At 47.2% G+C, this 22,020-nt stretch overlaps 1 protein-coding gene across 4 annotated transcripts in view; it reads right to left on the reverse strand.

Annotated features, from left to right (window-relative positions):
- The window catches only part of DNAH10 (dynein axonemal heavy chain 10), a 195,703-nt gene that overhangs the window by 145,463 nt on the left and 28,220 nt on the right, over nt 1–22,020 (reverse strand). For all 4 annotated transcript variants that reach the window (XR_012896005.2, XM_089775295.1, XM_075898516.2 and 1 more), the window contains 8 exons: nt 20,759–20,953; nt 19,498–19,668; nt 16,829–17,005; nt 16,251–16,427; nt 14,115–14,284; nt 10,745–10,896; nt 10,141–10,305; nt 8,740–8,947 (listed from right to left, as the gene is read on the reverse strand). Coding sequence is in view for 3 of the 4 variants with exons in the window: in XM_089775295.1 (XP_089631421.1) it covers nt 8,740–8,947; nt 10,141–10,305; nt 10,745–10,896; nt 14,115–14,284; nt 16,251–16,427; nt 16,829–17,005; nt 19,498–19,668; nt 20,759–20,953 (1,415 nt within the window). In the remaining variant the exon portion in view is untranslated. The remainder of the gene's footprint in view (nt 1–8,739; nt 8,948–10,140; nt 10,306–10,744; nt 10,897–14,114; nt 14,285–16,250; nt 16,428–16,828; nt 17,006–19,497; nt 19,669–20,758; nt 20,954–22,020) is intronic.

A 22,020-nucleotide genomic window follows, 5' to 3' on the forward strand; every position in this document is an offset into this window, starting at 1 on the left:
GAATGGAGGTGGGTTCGAGCTAGCATGCCGTAGCTGAGGATAACACTGCTGTCGCCACCGCTGAATCAGGTATTAAGAGATTGGGGATGGCATAATGTGTAGCGAAGGTTAGGTTGGAAGACCACATAGCAGCTCTACAGATATCTATCAAGGGAACTCCCTTGAGGAATGCAGTGGACGTTGCGACAGCCTGAGTTGAATGGGCTCTCAAAGTCGAAGGCAGTGGTTTGTTTCGCAGTTTATAACAAGTCCTTATGCATTGCACAATAGTGGAGTAGATGCGTTGAGCGGACAATGAGCAACCTTTAGTACGGTCCGCCATTGATATTAGTAGCAAATCCGCCACTCAAAAAGGTCTGGTTCTCTCAATATAGAAGGCGAGAGCACGTCTGACGTCCAAAGCGTGCAGGCACGCATGTTCTGGTGAAGCGTGTGGTTTGGGATGGAATATAGGAAGAATTATAGGTTCATTGATGTGAAAATGAGAGATCACTTTGGGGTGAAAACATGGTTGTGTTCGCAATATCACCGCTTGGTGTGTAAAAACCGTATAGGGAAGAGAGACTGATAGTGCAACTAGCTCACTAACACTCCTCGCGGAAGTAACTGCCAACAAGAAAACGACCTTCATGGACAGGTCATGTAGATTGCATGTTGCTAGCGGTTCGAAGGGTTTGCCCGTCAGAGTATTCAGGACCATTTCGAGGTCCCAAGGATCCACCGGTTGAGTATAATGTGGATACAAGTTGGACATTCCTACTGAGGGCATTGGCCGTTACGTTGTGGTGGCCCGGAAGATACTCTGCGATTAAAAAGACGTTGTGGCGATTGCACATGTTCCATAGACATACCACTTCTGCGCACAAGGAGTGGGATCTGGCTCCACCCTGCTTGTTTACATAATAAACGGTTGTCATATTGTCTGTAAGGACTCGTATGACTTGTCCCCGAATGACGGGAAGGAAGTGTTGACATACTTTGTACACTGCCCTGAGCTCCAGGAAGTTGATGTGCATCAACGATTCGTCTGGCGACCATAGGCCTTGTACTTGTTCGGGGCCGAGGTGTGCACCCCATCCGATGAGTGACACTTCTGTTGTCAACTGCGCTGATGGCTGAGGGCGATGAAAGGGTACGCCCGACAATAGATTGTCTGGACCTGTCCACCAAGCTAGTGACTTCTTGACATGGGTGGGAACCATTACTGTCATGTGGACGTTGTGTACATTGGGGGGACAGATCCGTGCCATACAATGTGGAAGGCATCGAAAACGCAACCTTGCGTGTTGGACCACATATGTTGTGGAGGCCATGTGCCCCATAAGCTGTAGGCACCGTAGTATGGGAACCGTTGGGCTGATGAGCAAGATCTGGATCAAATCCTTCATTGTCTGGAACCTTTCCTTCGGTAATGACGCACGGTCGCGCGTAGAGTCTAGACAAGCGCCTATGAACTGTATTGATTGGTGCGGTTCCCATGAGGACTTCGGGATATTGAGAATGAGACCCAGCTCCTGGAAGATCATGCGTGTTGTGTCTGTCGCATCGCGTGCTTCCTGCAATGTTTGGGCTCTGATTAAGCAATCATCGAAGTATGGAAAGATCATTACGTGTAGACGACGAAGATATGCGGTCACCACAGCCAGGGTCTTGGAAAAAACCCATGAAACCGATGAGAGACCGAACGGCAGGACCTTGTATTGGAAATGGTCTGTACCGATTTGGAAGCGTAGGAATCGTCTGTGTGCCGGATGAATCGCAATGTGAAAGTATGCGTCCTGAAGATCGAGGGATGTGAACCAATCCCCGTTCTGAAGTGCTGGGAAGATTGTAGCTAAGGTAACCATTCAAAACTGTTGTTTTCGTAAGAAACGGTTGAGGTCGCGAAGATCTAGTATCGGTCTCCATCCCCCTGATTTCTTTTCCGTTACAAAGTACCGGGAATAAAAACCTCTGCCCTTGAACTCGTCCGGAACAGGCTCTATTGCTCCAACAGCGAGTAGACGGGTAACTTCTTGCCTGAGCAAGGGCTCATGAGATGGATCCCTGAAAAGGGACAGGGCGGAGGGGGTAGGGGGAAGTAGCGACGTGAATGGGATGGTATAACTGTGACGGCGCGTTGGGGGTTCCCCGTCTCCTGCACCCCAAAATGGCACAAACAGACTGCACCAGCCAGTGGAATTGAGGGTGGTTTATTGCTCCTCCAGCACAGCGCAGCACAGATGTAATCTGGTTACAGGAACTGGGCTAGGATGCCTCAGGCCCCCTTGAGATGGGGGAGACTGGGCCCCTAAACTCCAGCCCCTTCCCCTAGGCTCTCCTCCATGCCCTCCGACAGCCAGCAACCAACTCCCCAACTTCCAGCCCTGCCCCCCAGCCAAGGCAGCATTCCACCTTCCTTTGTTCCTCTCCATGGGGGGTGTCTGGCCACTGGTTTGCATAGTGACTCATCCTGTTTTGCTGGGTCGTGGTACCCACGGCAGCCAGTGGGGGTTCCCCCAGAGCCAGCAGCATAGAAACCAGCCAGGTACCCCCACTACGTCACAATAACCGAGGCGAATTGTCTGAAGGACCCATTTGTCGGTGGTAATGTAAGCCCATCGATGGAGGTACAGTCTCAGACGGTGGTGAAAAATCGCCTTCGTAGCACTCAGAATGGTGATGGTAGGAATGGTTCTCAACCCCTCAAGTGACGCGTCAAACTTGCTGTCTGGTACCCTGTTGGGAAGTCGTTTTGGGCGGTGGACATCTCCGCTGTAGACGCTGTCTACCTCTTTGTTGGTCTTGAGGCCTATACTGAGGAGGTTGTCGTGGGGGGGGCCTCTGCCTTTGGTAGGGGGTATATTGTTTTGTACGGTATGGAGGAGTGTACATGCCCAACATTTTTAAAGTGGTTCTGGAGTCCTTCCCCGAGTGCAGAAGTTGGTCAGTCTTATCAGAAAAGAGATTTTGCCTGTCAAAGGGTAGGTCCTCGACCTTCGACAAGAGGTCTTTGGGAGCAGAGGACTGCTGCAGCCAGGATGCTCTGCGCATAACGACCAATGTAGCAGTCGTGCGTGCTGCAGTGTCGGCTGTATCCAGGGCAATATGTAAGGCCGTTCCAGAGGCTGCGTAGCCCTCTTGTATTATAGCCTTTAAAATGTCCCGTTTCGCCTCTGGAAGATGTTGAAGAAGTGGCACAAGCTTGGCGTAGTTATCAAAATTGTGATTCGCCAACAGTGCGGAATAATTGGCCATTCGCAGAGTGAGTGTTGCCGAGGAGTATACTTTACGTTCTAATAAATCGAGACGCTTACTGTCTCTGTCTGCGGCAGTAGGTTTGTGTTGCGGCATTTTTGCCTTTTGTTGTACTGCATCCACAACCAACAAATTAGGCTGTGGATGGGTAAAGAGGAATTCCATCCCCTTAGTGGGGACGAAATACTTTTTATCTGCCTTCTTATTCATGGGCAGGGCGGATGCCGGCATCTGCCAAATATCGTCTGCAATTTCAAGAATGGCCGCGTCCAGTGGCAACGAGATCTTGGGCTGGTGAGATTGTTTGATATTACGGAGGAGGTGGTGTTGTTTTTGTTGCACCTCCTCCAGCTGCACATTTTGACTCTCTGCCACTCTCTTAAACAGCTCCTGAAACTGGTGTAGGTTGTCCGATGGTGAGGTGTCTCCCTGAAAAACTGCATCGTCTGGTGACGATGAAGATTGATCCGTGGGTGATCGATCAGGTTCGGGATCCTGAACAGGAAGAGGTTGTCTGGTGTGAGAAGGAGACCCAGAGGGAGTTGGTGGCCTTGAAGGAGCAGAGGGAGCAGAGTGCTTTTGGACGAGAGAGGAGCAGGAGTGTGCTTGAGGGGACCGGTGATGAGACGATGACCTATGGTGATAGTAGGGCAACATGGAACGACAGGACCTCCTGGAATATTCCGAATGGGTTGAAAACGCAGGCGATCTTGGCGAACGTGACCTTCCTCTATAATAGGTGCTGTGGCTGGGTGAACGACGATCATGGTGGTAGAAATGACCGGATCGTGGGGAGAATTGACCAGTACAAGAGTACTCAGAGTATGCCGGGGATGGTGAACGTATTTCAGGAGAGAACTCAGGACTTGGTGAGAGAGAAGATAATCTCCTAGATCTATGGGCAGTTGGTGCCAGCAACTGTTCCGGTGGAGAGGAAGTTGGAGTGGAGAGCACAGAGTGAGGGATTATCTCCACTGGTATTGAAGGCTTCCGTGCTGAGGTGGTCCGTGTCATCGGAGTCGATTGTGTCGGCACTGATGATTGTCTCGGTTCCAGGGACCATCTCAAGGGGGAAGGCCGCCTTGGTGCCGGTGGACGTCCTTCTAAGGGAAGCCTGTGATGTGACGATCCTTCCGGTGCCGAAGGATGGCTCGGTGCCAGTAAGCGCGTCGATGACGAGGAACGCTCCGGAGCTGGTGAACGTGTAACTGGTGATTGTTGCTTCCTGGGCGGTGATGATTGATTCGGTGCCGACCATGTAGGAGAAGAAGGGTGCTCAGGAGTTCCCGAGCGTCCCCATGTTGAGGGTTTCGGCGCTGTTTGTTTTGGCCATGCCGCATGCGCCCGGGGCGAGGAGCGACTCAAAGCTGGTGATCGTGCTCGAGAATGAGCCAGAGAACGCTCCTGTGCTGAGGAATGGCTCGGCTCCGCAGGCAGCTTGGACGTGCGTCTCAGTGCCGGGGAGCGTCTTGGTGCCGGGGAGCGTCTCGGTGCCGGGGAGCGGCTGCGTGCCAGGAGCATTCCACACCAGCAGAGGTCCTCGAAGCCGTGGAGGTCCCTGGAAGCGGTTTGGAAACCGAGGGAATGGCTGAGACCGTGGAGCCTGATATAGAAGGGCTCGGAGCCAACTTACTCTGACTGTCTTTGGGCGCCACCGCAACGCATGAGGGCAGTGCCATTGATGTCCCAGGCTTGTCACCAGCACCTGATTGTGAGGGTGGAAGAGATCGCGTTGGAGATGGTTTCCTCTTCGTTCTTTTAGTTTGCTCTGCGTGCCCCTGAGGTTGCTGGGTTTAGGGTTGCAGAGCTTTGTCGAACAAGAGGATCTTTAGGCGCATGTCCCTGTCCCGTCTTGCTCTGGCTGTTAGCTTGGAGCAATGGGGACATTTATGGGGTATGTGGCCTTCCCCGAGGTACCTGATGCACAGGGAATGGCCATCAGAGGCAGGCATTGCCTCGCAGCATTCGCCGCACTTCTTGAACCCCAGCATGAAGAAAGAATAAACTAACTACTGAAGAAAAAAAAAATTTTTTTAACGACTAGAGCTATCAACTATACAAAGAACTATAACTATAACTTTTTAAACTATGTATATAACAACTATTGGTAATCTCTCTCTGTCTTTGTAATCAGGGTTCACGAGAGAGATGTTGATCCGTCGCGGCCGAGGACGGTCAGGAGGAACTGGGGGGAACCGGACCACCAACACTCAAATGGCGCGAAAAGCCACGAGCCGTACTTCGCACATGCACGGTCCGGCAGACTAAGGCTAGAAAAGATCTCCGATCTGCGGCACCGGGACAAGCCCGACACCTACAGTGGAGCACCCATGGGACACTGCTCGAAGAAGAAGAACAGGTTAGGAACTATTTTAAAAAAGCTAAAGGTACATAAATCCATGGGTCCAGACTTAATACATCCGAGGGTACTGAGAGAGTTGGCAAATTTCATTGAAGAGCCTTTGGCCATATTCTTTGAAAAGTCGTGGAGATCTGGAAAGATCCCGGATGATTGGAAAAAGGCAAATGTATGGCCCATCTTTAAAAAAAGGGAAGAAGGACAATCCAGGGAACTGTAGGCCGGTCAGTCTTACCTCAGTCCCTGGAAAAATCAAGGAGGGGATCCTCAAGGAATCCATTTTGAAGCACTTGGAAGAGGGGAAGGTGATCAGGAACAGTCAGAATAGATTCATGAAGGGCAGGTTGTGCTTGACCAATCTGATTAGCTTCTATGATGAGGTAACTGTCTCTGTAGATCTGGGAAAGTCAATGGATGTGATATACCTTGACTTTAGCAAGGCTTTGATACAGTCTCCCACAATAGTCTTGTCAGCAAGTTAAGTGAATGTGGATTGGATAAATGGATGGTAAGATGAATAGAAAACTGGCTGGAATGTCAGGCCCAGCGGGTAGTGATCAACGGCTCGATGTCAGGATGGCAGTCGGTTTGTAGCAGAGTGCCCCAAGGTTTGGTTCTGGGACCAGTTTTGTTCAACATCTTTATTAATGACCAGGATGAGGAGATGGATTGCACCCTCAGCAAGTTTGCAGATGACACTAAGCTAGGAGGAGAGGTAGATATGCTCGAGGGCTGGGATAGAGTCCAGAGTGACAAACAAATTGGAGGATTGGGCCACAACAAATCTGATGAGGTTCAACAAGGACAAATGTAGAGTCCTGCACTTGGGATGGAAGAATCCCAAGCATTGTTACAGGCTGGGGACCGAATGGCTAAGTAGCAGCTCAGTAGAAAAGGACCTGGTGATTACAATGAATGAGAAGCTGGATAGGAGTCAACAGTGTGCCCTTGTAACCAAGAAGGCTAATGGCATATTAGGTTGCATTAAGAGGAGCATTGCCAGAGATGTGATTATTCCTCTTTATTCGGCTCTGGTGAGACCACATCTGGAGTATTGTGTCCAGTTCTGGGCCCCCAATTACAGGAAGGATGTGGATGCATTGGAGAGGGTCTAGCGGAGGGCAACCAAAATGATTAGAGGCCCGGAGCATATGACCTACGAGGAGAGACTGAGGGAGTTGGGTCTGTTTAGTCTAGAGAAGAGAAGAGTGAGGGGGGGATTTGATAGCAGCCTTCAATTTCCTAAAGGGAGGTTCCAAAGAGGATGGAGAAAGTCTGTTCATAGTAGTGACGGATGGCAGACATTTCCAGGAACCATGCAGAGCCAGGGAACACAGGGAGCCTGCCTGAGCCCTTGCCCCTACTATGCCCTGAACTGGACTTTTAACAGCCTGGTCAGCAAAGTCCTGGCAACCTTACACCAGAGAGACTTTGACAAATCAGCAACCAAGCCATCTGCGCTATGAAACTGACCTAAGAATGTCACACACATTTGTATGTAGATTACTCTCTTAACATTTATAATGCTCTTCTTTCTGTTTCCTTTTATTACAAAATCACAGATTAGTTATTAAGGATTGGCTGACAACATGATATTTGGTAAAATCTGAGATTAATATTTATCTGGGGATAAGTGTTTGGTCCTTTAGGACTGGTGAACCTCACATATGGTGAGTCTGCACCACTCAGCCGGGCCACCACGGGTGAGCAAGCAGCACAAGCATGGGGAGCGCAGGGCCCAAATGGCTGCTTGCGCTGCTTGCTCCCCTGTGGCAGCCTGGCTGAGCGGTGCAGAAGTCAGCTGAGCGCCACGGCGGGAGGCAAAGGGGGGCGGAGCAGCGATGTACACGGACAGGGGGCAGGGCCCGGCCATGTACATCTCCGCTTTGCCCCCCCTTCGCCTCCCGCCATGTCACTCGGCTGACTTCTGCGCCACTCAGCCGGGCCGCCACGGGGGAGCCCAAATGGCCGCTTGCTCTGCTTGCTCCCCTACGGCGGCCCAGCTGAGCGGCACAGAAGTTAGCCAAGCGCCATGGCAGGAGGCAAAGGGGGGCAGGGCAGTGACGTACACGACCAGGGGATGGGGTCTGGATGAGCGTGCATCCCCGATGGAGACAGGAGAGCGGAGAGAGAGTGAGAGGCAGGAAGGGGAGAAGAGAAGGAGAGACAGGGTATGTCTACACTACCCTCCTAATTCGAAATAGGAGGGTAATGTAGGCATACCGCAATTGCAAATGAAGCCCGGGATTTGAATTTCCCGGGCTTCATTTGCATAAAGCCGGCCGGTGCCATTTTTAAATGCTGGCAGTTCGAACCCCGTGCCGCGCGGCTACACGCGGCACGGAGTAGCTAGTTCGGATTAGGCTTCTAATCCGAACTAGCTGTACTCCTCATTCCACGAGGAGTACAGCTAGTTCGGATTAGGAAGCCTAATCCGAACTAGCTACTCCGTGCCGCGTGTAGCCGCGCGGCACGGGGTTCGAACTGCCAGCATTTAAAAATGGCACCGGCCGGCTTTATGCAAATGAAGCCCGGGAAATTCAAATCCCGGGCTTCATTTGCAATTGCGGTATGCCTACATTACCCTCCTATTTCGAATTAGGAGGGTAGTGTAGACATACCCACAGAGAGAGAGGCAGAAGGCAGGGGACAGCTGAGAGAGAGAGGGAGAGGCAGTAGGAGAGGAGGAGAGAGAGAGAAAGACACACGGAATAAGAGACAGGAGGTTCAGGAGAGAAGACCGACATGAAGGAGAGACCTGAAAATCCTGTCTTTTGACGGGCTAATTGGCTAGTTATATTAGACTTGGTTGTCTAGCTGATAGCCACCGACCGGGAAATCTAAAGAGATTGTGTGGCTTATTGTTATCCAGAGTGGTACTATTAAAGCTATTTTATTACTGGCTTGGTGAATCTAATTATAGAATAAACCATCAGTTTTGGGGATTATCTGCCTATTTCTTGCAGTCTGCCCTGACTGTGGCATCCTTGGTGTGACACATCCAGGCACAGGAAGGAGGAGGCTACATTAAATTTTAGCACCTATGAATTTTAAAAGAACTGATCTGAAACAAAAATTAATGAACAGATGCAAGACTGTAAAACTATTAAACAGATATAAGACAGTAAATCTACTACACTTACTTCAGCACTAACTGTGTCAATGTATGATAAATTTTATTTTCCCAAAATGCATAATATGACACTAGTTTTACAGCTTTGCCAGTGTTTGTGTTGGCAACCAGCCCTTCCATTTTTGTTAGCAGAGGTCCAATGGCAGCATACTTTCTAACAATGTGTTCCACGTCTTTAGATCTTTCGCGCTTAATATACTCAAAAAATTCCTTCACTCCTGAAAAAGTTTATGAAATCAAATTGTTATTTATTGCTATTTAGCAATTATAGTAACAGATTAACAAAATAATATGTTGGGATTTATCTGTAAATAGTAAATTCATCTCACAATATAGAATTTCTTCATGATTAATACCTCAGACTTCTTATTGTTTACAGATTCCAGAAACCCAAACTTAACTAAAACAGTGTTTTTTATATATGTCAGTAACATTTTTAATGATCAGAGAAATTCTGAAACAGCTAAACTCCACTAGTTCATGCTAGTGCCCAGAAGACCTGCTATGATTAATACATTCAGGGCCGGCTCGAGCCATTCCTGCACCCCGGGCAGCAGGCGCACGACGCATGCGCGGCTCTGCCCCGGGCACACAGCACATGCGTGGCCTTGCCCTCTGGCGCACCTTACAGCTGCCATCGGGCGCGCGGCACCTGATGGCAGCTCTAAGGGGCACCGCGCAGCCATAGATTGGTGCCCCGGGCAGCTTCCCGGCTAGCCCCCCCCTTAATCCAGCCCTGAATACATTTCACAAATGAGTAAGTAGCAACTCCAGCTCCATCCTCCTTGACTGCAGTCTCCCTGACAGAATTTGTGCAGTACAGCTGCAAAAGAGGGTAAAGGAGACAGCAGCCCCCACACAGCAGCACATAATGGAGATGGGGAAAGGCAAGGAAATTGATGGCCAGATGCAAGATATAGATTAAAAGAACTGCTGCTATGCAGATCTTCATGCCTCACCACCACCAGGGGAATATTGAAGCTAGACTTGTACTACCTTCAGTATACACCATGAAGCTGTACTGTAATTAGCCATGGAAAGTATTTAATATTGTGTTCTCTTGATAACAATAAAAGAAATGTAACAAAGACACCGCTTCAGTAAAGGTACATCTTCACAGAGATCAATGTTCCGTCATCCGATTTAGCAGGTCTAGTATAAAACCATAAATTAAACGCTGAGGGCAGCTCCAGCCGGTGCCTCTACTCCTCGAATAAGGGAAACCAATAGAAGCATTTGCTCCCATCAGCCTCTCACTGTGTGGACATTGCCAAGCTTGGCTTAAGATAAGCCAATTCCAGAGTTATGTAGTCTACATAGATGAAATTGTGTACCTTAAGCCAACCTTCTCAGTCTAGTATAGATTTGACCTAAGACACAAAGAAAAGAGAATACAAAACTCAGGACCTACCAGGAAGTTCATCTTCATTTTTCAAAGGTGGGGATTTAAATAGATTTGTTGACTCTATTAATAAAAGCTTGTTGCTTATGTCTTCGGCATTCTTATGAATCTGATGCACAAGTGATTCAAACTTTCCAATGGCTTGGGTGCATCGAATAATATAGTCACCAATACCTTGAAAAGAACAGGTGTCCATTTTATTCTCTTTCTTCAACACATCTTTCACCCTCACTAATTAGCCATCATAAGCTTCTAATAGAGCAACATAGGTAGAGCAATACCCATTCCTTCTGAGACCAAAAGATCACTGAATTAACATGTCATGTATAAGGGATTCAATTCCATATTTGTTCGGGAAGACTAGCATATATTTGTTTAATGAGCACTGGGTAAGGCTGAGAAACTACACAATATTTTCCATAAGGTAAGTGTCTGTATTTCTAAACCTATGCTGTGCAGAACTCAATTTATGACATCCTTGATCTTGAGCTATAGTCACTTCAGCTCAGCATTTTAGATATAAGAAACTAGTATAGGCTGACTTGAGAAAGAAAAATGTATAGCCTGTGAGTTGTTTTACTGAAAATTGGTATCTAAACGACATCTATATTACCTAAGGAGTTCCAGTTGAGTCTCTTATACCCTGATCTAAATACTCTCCAAAGCTCTTGAATGTGGTCATCGAGAAGCTGGATTTCTGCCTCATTTAGTGTTTCCATTAATTTGTGATAGTGCTCCAGCATCTGTTTCATTCCATCTGTGTATCTAAAGAGACCCACAAGCATAATGCAAAACATTACAATAAGGATATTGCTTAGAACATCTGAAGGCCTAATTTTGAACCCAGACATCCAGGGTGACACTTGAAGTTTTCCCAAGGTTAATAATTCAATCACCTAGCCAAAGACTACTGGTACATTTCCCTGCTACTCACTTCTAATTTTTTCTTTGTTGAGCCCACTCCCATGCCTGGAATTCCATGGCAGGCATGGTAATCCTGCTTGGGTTTAAATCATTCTGTCTCTCTCAACTCCTGGTTTAACTCTCCCACTCAAAGAAAGAAGGCAAGGAACCTATATCTAATTCAAATTTCAACACTCTATTTTGATTGGTGGCCCCCTGATCGACACCTTTGCCAGGTACCTAAATAAACCCCTTAGTCACCGGGAGCTGGTCAGCACTCCCTCTGTTTATGACAAACATGTTCAGCTGGAAGCACAAGGATGAAATCAACAGGTGTCAGGGGCTTTTGAGAATTCCAGTGGGCACCTATCTGCATCATTAGAGCCTTAATATCTTTAAAAATCTGCCATCACTGAATTGTCCAAGGTCACTCAGGAAATTGGTGAAGAAAAGTCAGGCATTAAAACTAAGTCTCTTGATGGCTAAGGAATATTATAATGCAGTGGTCCCCAACGTTTAGAGGCTCTCGGGCACCCGGGGGCGGGGCCACTCACACGCCGGGCGCCCGGGGGGGATGGGGCCACTCATGCGCCGGGCGCCCGGGGGCGGGCCACACATTCTGGGGCACGCCAGGAGCGGGGATGCCCTTGCACCCGGCACTGGCATGTGCCCCAGAGCCGGGGCTGGGGCCGCCCAAGTGCCTTGTGCCGTGGGCCCGCGGCCGGCGGCACCGCCCAAGCCGCGCACCTGGGGCCGGCATTGGCGCCACGTGCCCGCATGTGTCCCGGGGCTGGGACCTCCCGAGCGCCGCGCACCAGGTGCCGGTGCATGTCGCGCGCCTGGGGCCGGTGCCTCCGGTGCACCGCGCGCCGGGGGCGGGGCCGGCCCAGGTTGTCGGCGGGCGTGTACAAATGCCCCAGCAGGCGCCATGGCGCCCGCGGGCACCGTGTTGGGGACCACTGTTATAATGCATAGCAATATAGTATATGGTTTGCTTTACTTTCTGTTTTTCTCCGGAGGTAACCATGTGTTTGGTTTGCTTGATTTTATCATACTTAATTCAGAAAATAGATAGCAGCAGAGGAAAGTCACTAATTGCAATTTTGCTCAAGCAAATATAACTGGGTATGTCTACACAGCAGTGTTACCTCAAAATAACTGTCATTATTTCAAAACTAGCCAATTAGCCTGTCATAAAACAGGATTTTCAGGTCTTCTCTCCTGAGCTCCCTCGCTCTGTCTCTCTCTCTTCCTACTGCCTCCCCCTCTCTCTCTCAGCTCTCCTCTGCCTCCTGCCTCTCTCTCTGTCTTTCTTTCTCTTCTCCCCCTCCTGCCTCTCACTCTCTCTTTCTCTTCTTCTTCTCTTCCTGCCTCTCTCTCCACCCTCCTTCCCCTTCACCCCCACCGTGGCGCTTGGCTAAGTGCTACCTGCTCAACCGGGCTGCCGCGAGGGTGGGGGGCGGGGTGGTGATGTACACTGCTGGGGCCGGGGACGTGTACATCACCGCCCTCCCTTCCCCTTCCACCTCGGGGGAACCCAAACAGCCCCTTGCGCTGCTGGCTTCCCCGGCGCCCCAGCTAAGTGCCACAGCGGGAGGGGAAGGGGGGCGGTGACGTACACAGCCCCGCCCCCTGGCTGTGTACGTCACCGCCCTGCCCACTTCCTCTCCCTCCAAGGCGGCTCAGCCGGGCCGCCGCGAGGGAGGCGGGGCGGGGCAGTGATGTACACGGCCAGGAGGTGGGGCTGTCTACGTCACCGCCTCCCTCCTCCCACAGTGGCCTGGCTGAGGGGCACACCACTCAGCACCACGGTAGGAGGAGGAAGGGGGGGACGGTGATGTACATGGCCACGCACCCTGGCTGTGTACATCACCGCCCCACCCCCCTTCCTGTCCCACCGGGCCCACCTGAGCAGTGCTCAGTTGGGTTACGGCAGAGGAGCAAGCGGTGACAAGTGGCCCATGGCTGCACCCCCCCCCAAACAGGTCTGTTTCCTTCCCCCCTCTTCCCATCCAGCCCCACAGCCCTCGATTCCGCCCCCCAGCTCTGCTTCCCACCCCCTCTTTCTTCCCACCCCCTCTTCCTGCCGGCCAGCCTCACTGCCCCCCCATGGACGCTCCCCCGCCAGCGTTGCTTCCCTCCCCCCTTCCTCCAGGCCCCCCCCATATTCCCCTACAGCCCCCAATTCCCCACCCCCAGCTCTGCTTCCCACCCCCCTTCCGGCCAGCCCTGTCCCCTTCCCCTCCCTGCGTGGCACCTCGCCGCCCTCCTTCCCCTCCCTCCCCCTCCGTGTCGCTCAGCTGGCCCCTGGCAGGAGCACTATTCAGCGGGCCGTGGCAGCAAGCGGCCATTTAGGATCCACACTCCCCAAGCGTGGGGAGCGCAGACCCCAAAAGGCCACTTGCCGCCACTTGCTCCCCCGCTGGGGCCTAGCTGAGCAGCGCAGTGCCGGTGCCGCTCAGCTGGCCCTCAGTGGGAGCGCTGCCCAGCGGGGTCCGGGGCAGCAAGCAGCCGTTTGGGGTCTGCGCTCCCAAAGGGCCACTTACCGCCGCTTGCTCCCCTGCCAGGACCCAGCTGAGCAGCGCAGCACTCGGCCAAACCGTCAGGGAGGGAGGGAGGGGAAGGGGGGCGGGGCGATAACGTACATGGCCAGGAGGTGTAGCCGTGTACGTCAGCATCAGCATTACAGACGCACAGACACTGGGCTACTATATATATGATAATAAAATGTACATCTACACAGCAAGCCACTATTTTGAAATAATGTTGCGATGGAGGATTTCTTATTCCAACTCTTGTAACCCTCATTTCATGAGGAGTATGGGACTTCCTGCTGTGTAGACTGTGCCAAAAGCCAAGTTAAGCTATTTCAACTTCAGTTACATAATTGACGTAGCTGAAATTGTATATCTTAATTCAATGTTTGCCCTGCAGTGTAGATGTTCCCTATGACTGTGAGGGTCTTATTTTAAAAGGCTGTGATGACAAAAGGCCCATTGCTGTTGTGAGAAAAATCAAGTAGGCCTATTGCAGTTAAGTTTAGTCAGAATATAGAGTATGTTCACACTATATATCCTTACCTAAGAAATTTGTCTTCTTGTAGTGCCACGTTCCTTGCTATTTCAGGTATTGGAAACCCCAGCTGCTCCATGTATTTTGTTTCATTGATAACCTCTTGGAGTTTGGGAGAAAAATTGACTGTGAAATGGCTCCACTTCTCCCCGGTGTCAGCCTCTTCAGAACGTGGGCTCTACAGCAAAGACAAACAAGAAGGACATGTCAGACAGTTAAACATGGTGCTTTGCAGGTTCAGAAGACTTACTCTCCTGTAGCTCCAGGAATTTTTCTCTTAGGAGGTTCTTAAGTCTCATTTTGAGATCTTTCCTGGCTCTGTCCATCATGTTCTGATAGTGTGGGCATTTCTGAGCCACATGGCCTTTGCCTGGACATTTTATGAATGATGTGTGCCTGTCTGATGCAGGCAGAGTCCTTGCATGAGTCACATTTTTTGAAACCAGGAGAGCCTGGCATTTTGAACAGTAGAACTTGAAGAGTTCAGAAAACATGAAGAAAAAAACAGGGGAAGTGGGGGGTTTTTAACTAAGAAGAAATAGTTAAACTAACGATAAACTAACTAAAGCAGGTAACTAACAATAAACTAACTACACTATCTTTATCTTTTCAGACAGAAAGGAGAGCACTGCAGAGAATCTGTCTTCTGCCAAGGACAGTAGAAAAGGAACTGAGGGATACACGCACCGCATGTGCAATCAACAGTCAAAACAGCACGAGACAGCTACTGTGTAGGCATAACATAGGAAGGTACTGCTAGGCAAAAATCTCCAATTGCCAACACAAGGATGCACCAAGACCTGAGTGGAGCATCCACAGGGACACCACTCAAAGGAGAACAATTTTTTCTTTTAAGTGGAATAACCCTATAGTAAGCACATCATTGTGCTGTATAGTATAGTAACAGATCTCTACAGGCAGTCCCCGGGTTACGTACAAGATAGATGTAGGTTTGTTCTTAAGTTGAATTTGTATGTAAGTCGGAACTGGTACATATTGTAGGGGAAACTCTAGCCAAACATTTCTCCAGAGCTCAGTTTTATTCTCCCACACCTTACTTCCCTCAGTCCTTTATTCTCAAGCTGAGATGTCTGCTGAGAAAAGCCACTCCGCGTCTCCCTGGTCTGCTGGGGGGGGGAGGGCGCTAGCTTCGCGTCTCCCTGGTCTACTGGGGGAAGCAGCTAGTGCGGGGTTGCCTCACCCCGTTTGTAAGTAGGGATCCGATGTAAGTCGGATCCATGTAACCAGGGGACTGCCTGTATATAGAAAGATGAGGCTGTTGGAAAATACTATTTTTATAGCACCACAATAATGTGCTCAGAGCAAAACAGGGATATTAAGATAGAACACTGGCATGTTCTACATAGAGGTGTCAAGAATGACAGCACAAAGCACATTATCATTTATTCTTCTGCGGGGTCATTTAACAATTGTGACAAATATGAAAATCCATGCCCGACGTAGGACCCCAAATAATTTTGAGTTAAGAAGTGTTAACATTTCCCGAAAGCAACTCAGTCCCTCTCCTTATGAAACCACTCTGAGAAAATCTCTCCTGATCAGTAACTTGGATACATATCAATGCATAAGCAGACAATTAACTCCTGGCCCTTCTTATGAGGAGAGATTAGTAAGACTGGGACTTTTCAGCTTCAAAAAGAGACAAGTAAGGTGAAGATATGATAAAGGTCTATAAAATCAAGATTCGTGTGGAGAAAGTAAATAAGGAAAAGTTATTTACTTGTTCCCATAACACAAGAACTAGGGGTCACCAAATCAAAGTAATAGATAGCAGATTTAAAATAAATAAACAAAAGGAAGTATTTCTTCACACAATACACAGTCAACCTGTGAAACTCCTTGTCAGAGGATGTTGAGAAGACCAGAACTTTAAGAGGGTTTAAAAAAGAACTATATACATTCCTGGAGGATGGGTCAATCAATTAGCCAGGTTGGGCAGGAATGGTGTCCCTCGCCTCTGTCACAAGGTGGGAATAGGCAACGGGGTGGATCTCTTGGCAATTACTTGTTCTGTTCATTCTCTCTGGGGCACCTGGCATCGGCCACTATTGAAAGACAGGATACTGGGCTAGCTGAACCTTTGGTTTGACCCATTATGGATGTTCTTATGTTCTGCCACTCACCTGATCAGCGGACTCTGTATTAGCTTGGACTACGGTCCCAGAGGAATGGACTTTAGCAAGCAGGGTTTTTTTCAGTAGTACAGGGAGCATCTGTTCTGTCCAGTCTCTCCAATGATCATATTTCAAATCTTCATATTCTTTCATTCTCTTAGCCACTTCCAGATACTTTTGTTTTACCTGGAAGAAAGAGTTTAGCTCCATTCATCTTGCACTATAATAAAGACAGAGCAGACATTTTCTTGTCTGAACATGGCTACTTAAAATAATTGTTAATGATTGTTTTTATCAAATAAGGAAACAAGCACAGTATAGTGATTAATGCAGAGGGTTGAAACTATACACTCCTAAATTCCATTGCCAACTCTGCTACTGCCTCTTTGAGAGACATTGACCAAAGTCACAACCAATCTGTGGCTCAGTTTTCCCATTTGTAATATGTGTATCACAATACTTATGTACTCAAACTTTCCATTAATCTTAATTACTGCTTATAAAGAACTTGTATATATCTGGATGAACCACGCTACTGATGTGCCAAGTATTACTAACTTTATTAAATAACAATGAAACCAACATACTTCCTTCCCACGCTCACTAGCCAGCAACTCCTCAACTTCTTGAAATCGAATAACAGTGTGTTTGATTCGATGGAAAAGGGATCGGGACCAATATATTGCTCCAGCCATTGGAGGATGATTCTTGTATAGGGGTGGATTACTGAGGTTTTGGATGAAGATCTTATTAACTATGTCTACCTATAAAAGAATCAAAACAGTACAGAGTTATCAAAAACATTCCTTTTCATCTTCACTGTCTCTAGCATACGCCATGCATAGGATCACACCGCTAATTCCAGCAGCAGAACACTAACAGTTTGTTAATAACTTCCATAGCACCTTTGCTTGGATTAAGCTAATTAGAATTATTTACCCATCTACATTTTCTCCAAGAGGTGTGCATTTCACTTTTGACATTCCAAGCCAGATGGCCTTCATTTTAAACACAGTTACTTTTTCATGTACTTGCATATTTTATTAAAAGGATATAACTTTATATTATTAAATACAATACAAACATGCCCATATAAACATGTGGCCATATTTTGCTTTCAATCATATAAGCAATCTTAAATATCATCCTAATATTATTCATACAAAGAAAGAAAAACAACCTTTCAATACCAACGGATCAATCCTGCCCTCACCTGACAAGTGGAAAAAGTGTGTAGTAGCATCTGTCAGGCTTTCTCTATCCCCTGCTACAGGCATCGGCACCCCAATATTTCCCTTCTCAAGGAAAACCCATTTATGCCAGCCTAACAAGAAGACTTACCCCTCCAGAGAATTAGAAGAGTCATAAAGAGATACTGATCAACTGGTAGCCAGCAGACCTGTTAAGGAGGTTTGCAGGTCTCCTCTGAGAAAGAGTACTAAGTAAGAAGGTATAGAAGAGGAGCTCCTCAATGCTAGCTCACAACCTAAAAGGCCAGGTCAGGGTCTTGCCTTCAAGTACTGCAATCTATTTGTTGCCTTAGAGACCAGTTTATTTATTTAAGAGCACAATAAACAAAAATAACAAAAATATTTAATTCAGAGTATGGTGCTGTTTAGAGACTGACACTAAGCTTTTGGCATGAGCTGCTCTGCTCCAGGCAGGTGGGTTATGGACTCTTGTAGGGAGCACTGGCAGTATCACACTTGGCTCCACAGGGAGTGCTATGAAACAGTCCCCACCTGTGATGAGATGGAATTTTACTTGCAGAAGCTTTGTATGCAAATAAAGCACAAGAACAGACATGATCTTATCATGGCAGCCACACCTGCCTAATAAAATACAGCATGCCATTTGGTTAAAGGAGGAGTCCAGGAGCTGACAAGCCTATATTCTGCCATTATCAGCACGCAATGGCAGGCATGAGATTCATTATGCATATTATGGCTGCTCTGAGAAAGTTCCCTGTAGTGTTGTGGCAGTCCTCTAAGACATCCATCAAGGGGATGGCAGGAAATCTCAGGCAGTATGAATGGCCAGGCATATGCTACAAAGGCATTTGTCTGCAATGGCTGGGTCTGACATTAAGGATCCTATTATGCAACTTGTCCATGTGTGAAATTCCTCTCAAAAAATCAATGAGAATTCCCCACGTAGAGGTGGCTGAACCAACTCCTAAAATCAAATACTACAGGAAGTGTTTGATCCTCGGATTTTGACCCTCGCAGGAGTTTATAATGGTAAGATCTCGGTAAATGAAACCTGACCCTGAAAGGTGCTGGTCATCTGCCATTCCTATCAATTTCAATGGGAGTTGCAGTTACAGTACGTCTCAAGATCAAATGTTTTATTAGGGCCCACAGAATTAAGGGAAGAAAAACATCTAAAAGATCAGTAGTAGTAAATTGAGGATGCTTTTTCCAAAGGAAACAAATATTATAAAAATGGTCCCAGGAAAATTCTCTCAGACTTGGTAAACAGCAGTTTTCATACTTCCTCAAATATATCCTACATTACATATATTCTTGGAGCAAAGGCTTAAGCTCCAACTAGACAAAATGCAGTAGCAGAGAATGCAGTTCACTACGAAGACCTTACCCTGAGACTTCCTCTCAGCACCGGCTCCCCAAAGATTACAGAATGGAGTGACTGATATTCAAAGCTCTCCATGGGACTGGCCTATCTTAGAAATCACTGCTCCCTTACTGCTGTGATTTCTCATAATGGGTGAGTTCCATCAGCATCCAGGGGCTCTCAGGCTCATGAGTGTAGAAGTATTTTCATGGGAGATACCGTAGAACTCATGCCCACAAGAAATAAGAATGTCTGACGGACCCACTGCATACAGAACTGAAAGCAAACCCCATCTTCTTTTGACCCACAATAAGCATCCTAACATATACTCAAATATCTATATATTAATGATGCTATATCTCCTTTAGGCTGCAAAGGAAAGAGAGAGAGACTGTTATGGCTATTTCTAAATACTTGGGAGTCTCTTACACACTGTGTCACACTGAGGGGTAGCCATGTTAGTCTGAATCTGTATAAACAATGAGAAGTCCTGTGGTATCTTATAGACTAATAGATTTATTGGAGCATAAGCTTTCGTGGGCAAAGACCCACTTCGTCTTACACACTGTGGTAACAGGGGCCATAGAATTCCCTAGACAGATAGAGAGGTTTATTGTTCAAGAAGGGATACTTCTACTTGGTATACAATTTTATGTGTTTTTTAAGAAATTCTGTGATATACCTCTTTACAATACTGTGCCAGAATATCATTGAATTTCATCATCATCTGTCTATTGATGGCTTCCCGAGAGCGGATGTGTTTAAAGTTTAGGAGCATGTCAAAAGCAGCTTCTGCTGATCGAAGGGTCTTAAAAGACTCATCAATAAAGTTCTTGGCCTCCTTTTCTATAACCTAGACAAAAGCAGCAAGTAAAGAAACAAAACTGATTATTGATTAGTTTTGCAGAGACAAAGGGAGGAAGGAAGAGTGGCCTATGTGGAAAACAGGTAATGTGCTAACATTAAAGTATAATTTTACTTCTGTTTATTTGACATTTCTTTTATTTTTTAAAAATCAACTGTTGCCTTCTCAATGGCTAAGAAAAATGAGCATGATGGATCTCAATCCAGTTCCTGCAAGGCAAGAGTCCACATCACAATTAGCAGAATTTCATCTGGTATTGTTGCTGGCCTTCTCAGCAGAGAACTGACGGACTAAAGGAGTCCAGGAGTGTGAGCCTGAACAGTAGTGCAGGAATATTTTTAAGAGTAGAGATACTGAAATCCAGCCCTCTAATTCCTAACCATCCATCTCCAACCCCAACATCTGAGACCAGGAACAATGCCCCAGTACGCAGTGCTGGCAGCCAGATCTCGGGCCTGGTGCTGGCAACAAAGCCTACTGGCACGCTGGGGCAGCAGCAGAACCCCTTGTGTGCCGAAGCTGTAACAGAGCCAACTGGCACCAGCGCTGGCAGCTGGGATCGTGGGCACATGGCTGGCAGCAGAGCCAGCCAACACGTTGGGCCAGCAGCTGGAACTGGGCATGTGGAGCCAAAAGCAGAGGCTCCAGCACATGAGGCCAGCAGCTGAGACACCAGGCATAGGCCAAGAGCTCAGGGGTACTGCAAAACACCTTGCAACCCTAGTTCTCACACTGAGAAGCCTAAACTCCCATTTAGGTCATAGGTGAGGTATGTTAGCAGGTGAGGGTCAAGAAGGCAAACTCTGCCACTGCTCAATATGCAAAGAGCTTCAGACCTGCCAGGGCTGTGAATGAGTCAGCACCTTTCACCTACGTTTACATACAAAGTGTAAAGCAAACAAACCAACAAAAATCTTAGCTTTCTCCCAAAACTCCAAATTAAAATGTTTGGCCACGTTTATCTAATTTATATTTTATTTATTTTCAGGCTCATATTTATTTTAAGTTTAAAATGTGAAATTCTAGAAGGAAGACATACTATGTTATAGAAATAACTAGCACAGGATCTGCTACCTACCAGCACTTCTGATTTAAAATCTTCCATAACAAATTTCCACTGAGATGCACATTTGATGCTAAAAGGGTCAAAAGTCAGCACTTCCATAGGACTAATCAGACCATCAACCCTTCGCAATACATCATCAATACGCTTTGGATCTCCAGTGACAGCTTTCAATTCAGGACCAAATATATTGTAGAACTCTTCAATAACCTGTTCATTCCAGAAAAAAAGGTATTATTTTTAACTAGCTTTCTGCCAAAACAATATTTTGTATTATTCTTTTCTTTAATAAATAACTTTTACATAGAGGAAATAAATAATCCTTACATTGACAAACATTTAGTATATTACCATAAAAGACTCCAATCCAATATAAAAACTAGGTGTCCAATATAACAGTTCTTATTGAACCAAAATTCCTGCTGGTAGGAAGACACTGCTAGTTACTACAAAGTTTACATCTTTTCTCTTCCCTCAAGATATACTTTCTGATTAAAAACTCTCATTCACAAACATTTATATTTATTATTAAAAGATTTACCTTACTGTAGAAGATGAGTAACCTCTCTTTTCTTCTCTGAGGAGTGTCCCTATGGGTGCTCCACTGCAGATGACTGGAGCACTACCCTGAAAATCTGGAAGAAGGGGCTTTAGACCAGATCGGTGAAATGGCAAAAGGACCGCCATCCCAAACCTAACACACTGTACAGTGTAAGTATCTATTGCACGCACAGAGTTTTATAAAGTTATGTAGAGGCCCATGTTGCAGCCCTACAAATGTCCATGATGGGCACATTGTGAGAGGCCATTGCTCAACTCACTTCGTAGTGAAACCCCACTGATCTTATAACATATTGTTATACAATTTGTTACTCATTTTTAAAGTCTTAGTTTAGAGATGACCTGCCCTATGGAGTGATCTGTTATGGAAATAAACAGTCTGGAGGAGTGTCTAAACTGCTTTGTTCTCTCCAGGTAAAAGGCAATCAGTCTTCTCCTTGGTGAGGGGCTTAAACTGTAGCTCCCTGGCTTTAAGGGATCTGGAAGACAGCTTCTTACAATGGGGGCAGCTTTTCGGAGAATGCTCCTGACCCAAGAACTGGATGCATTGGGCATGTCCATATGATATTGGGATGGACATCCTGCAAGCCGGGCATCTCTTAAATCCCGGACAGCCTGGCATAACCATTTTACTATTAACTTAGAAAGACTAGGGAAAACAAGGAGAAATTAAAAAAAAAGGAAAAGGGAAGACACCAACAACTAGGGAGAAAAAC

This window comes from Pelodiscus sinensis, chromosome Z (genome assembly GCF_052426305.1).
Source record: "Pelodiscus sinensis isolate ZL-2025 chromosome Z, ASM5242630v1, whole genome shotgun sequence".
Taxonomy (NCBI): domain Eukaryota; kingdom Metazoa; phylum Chordata; order Testudines; family Trionychidae; genus Pelodiscus; species Pelodiscus sinensis.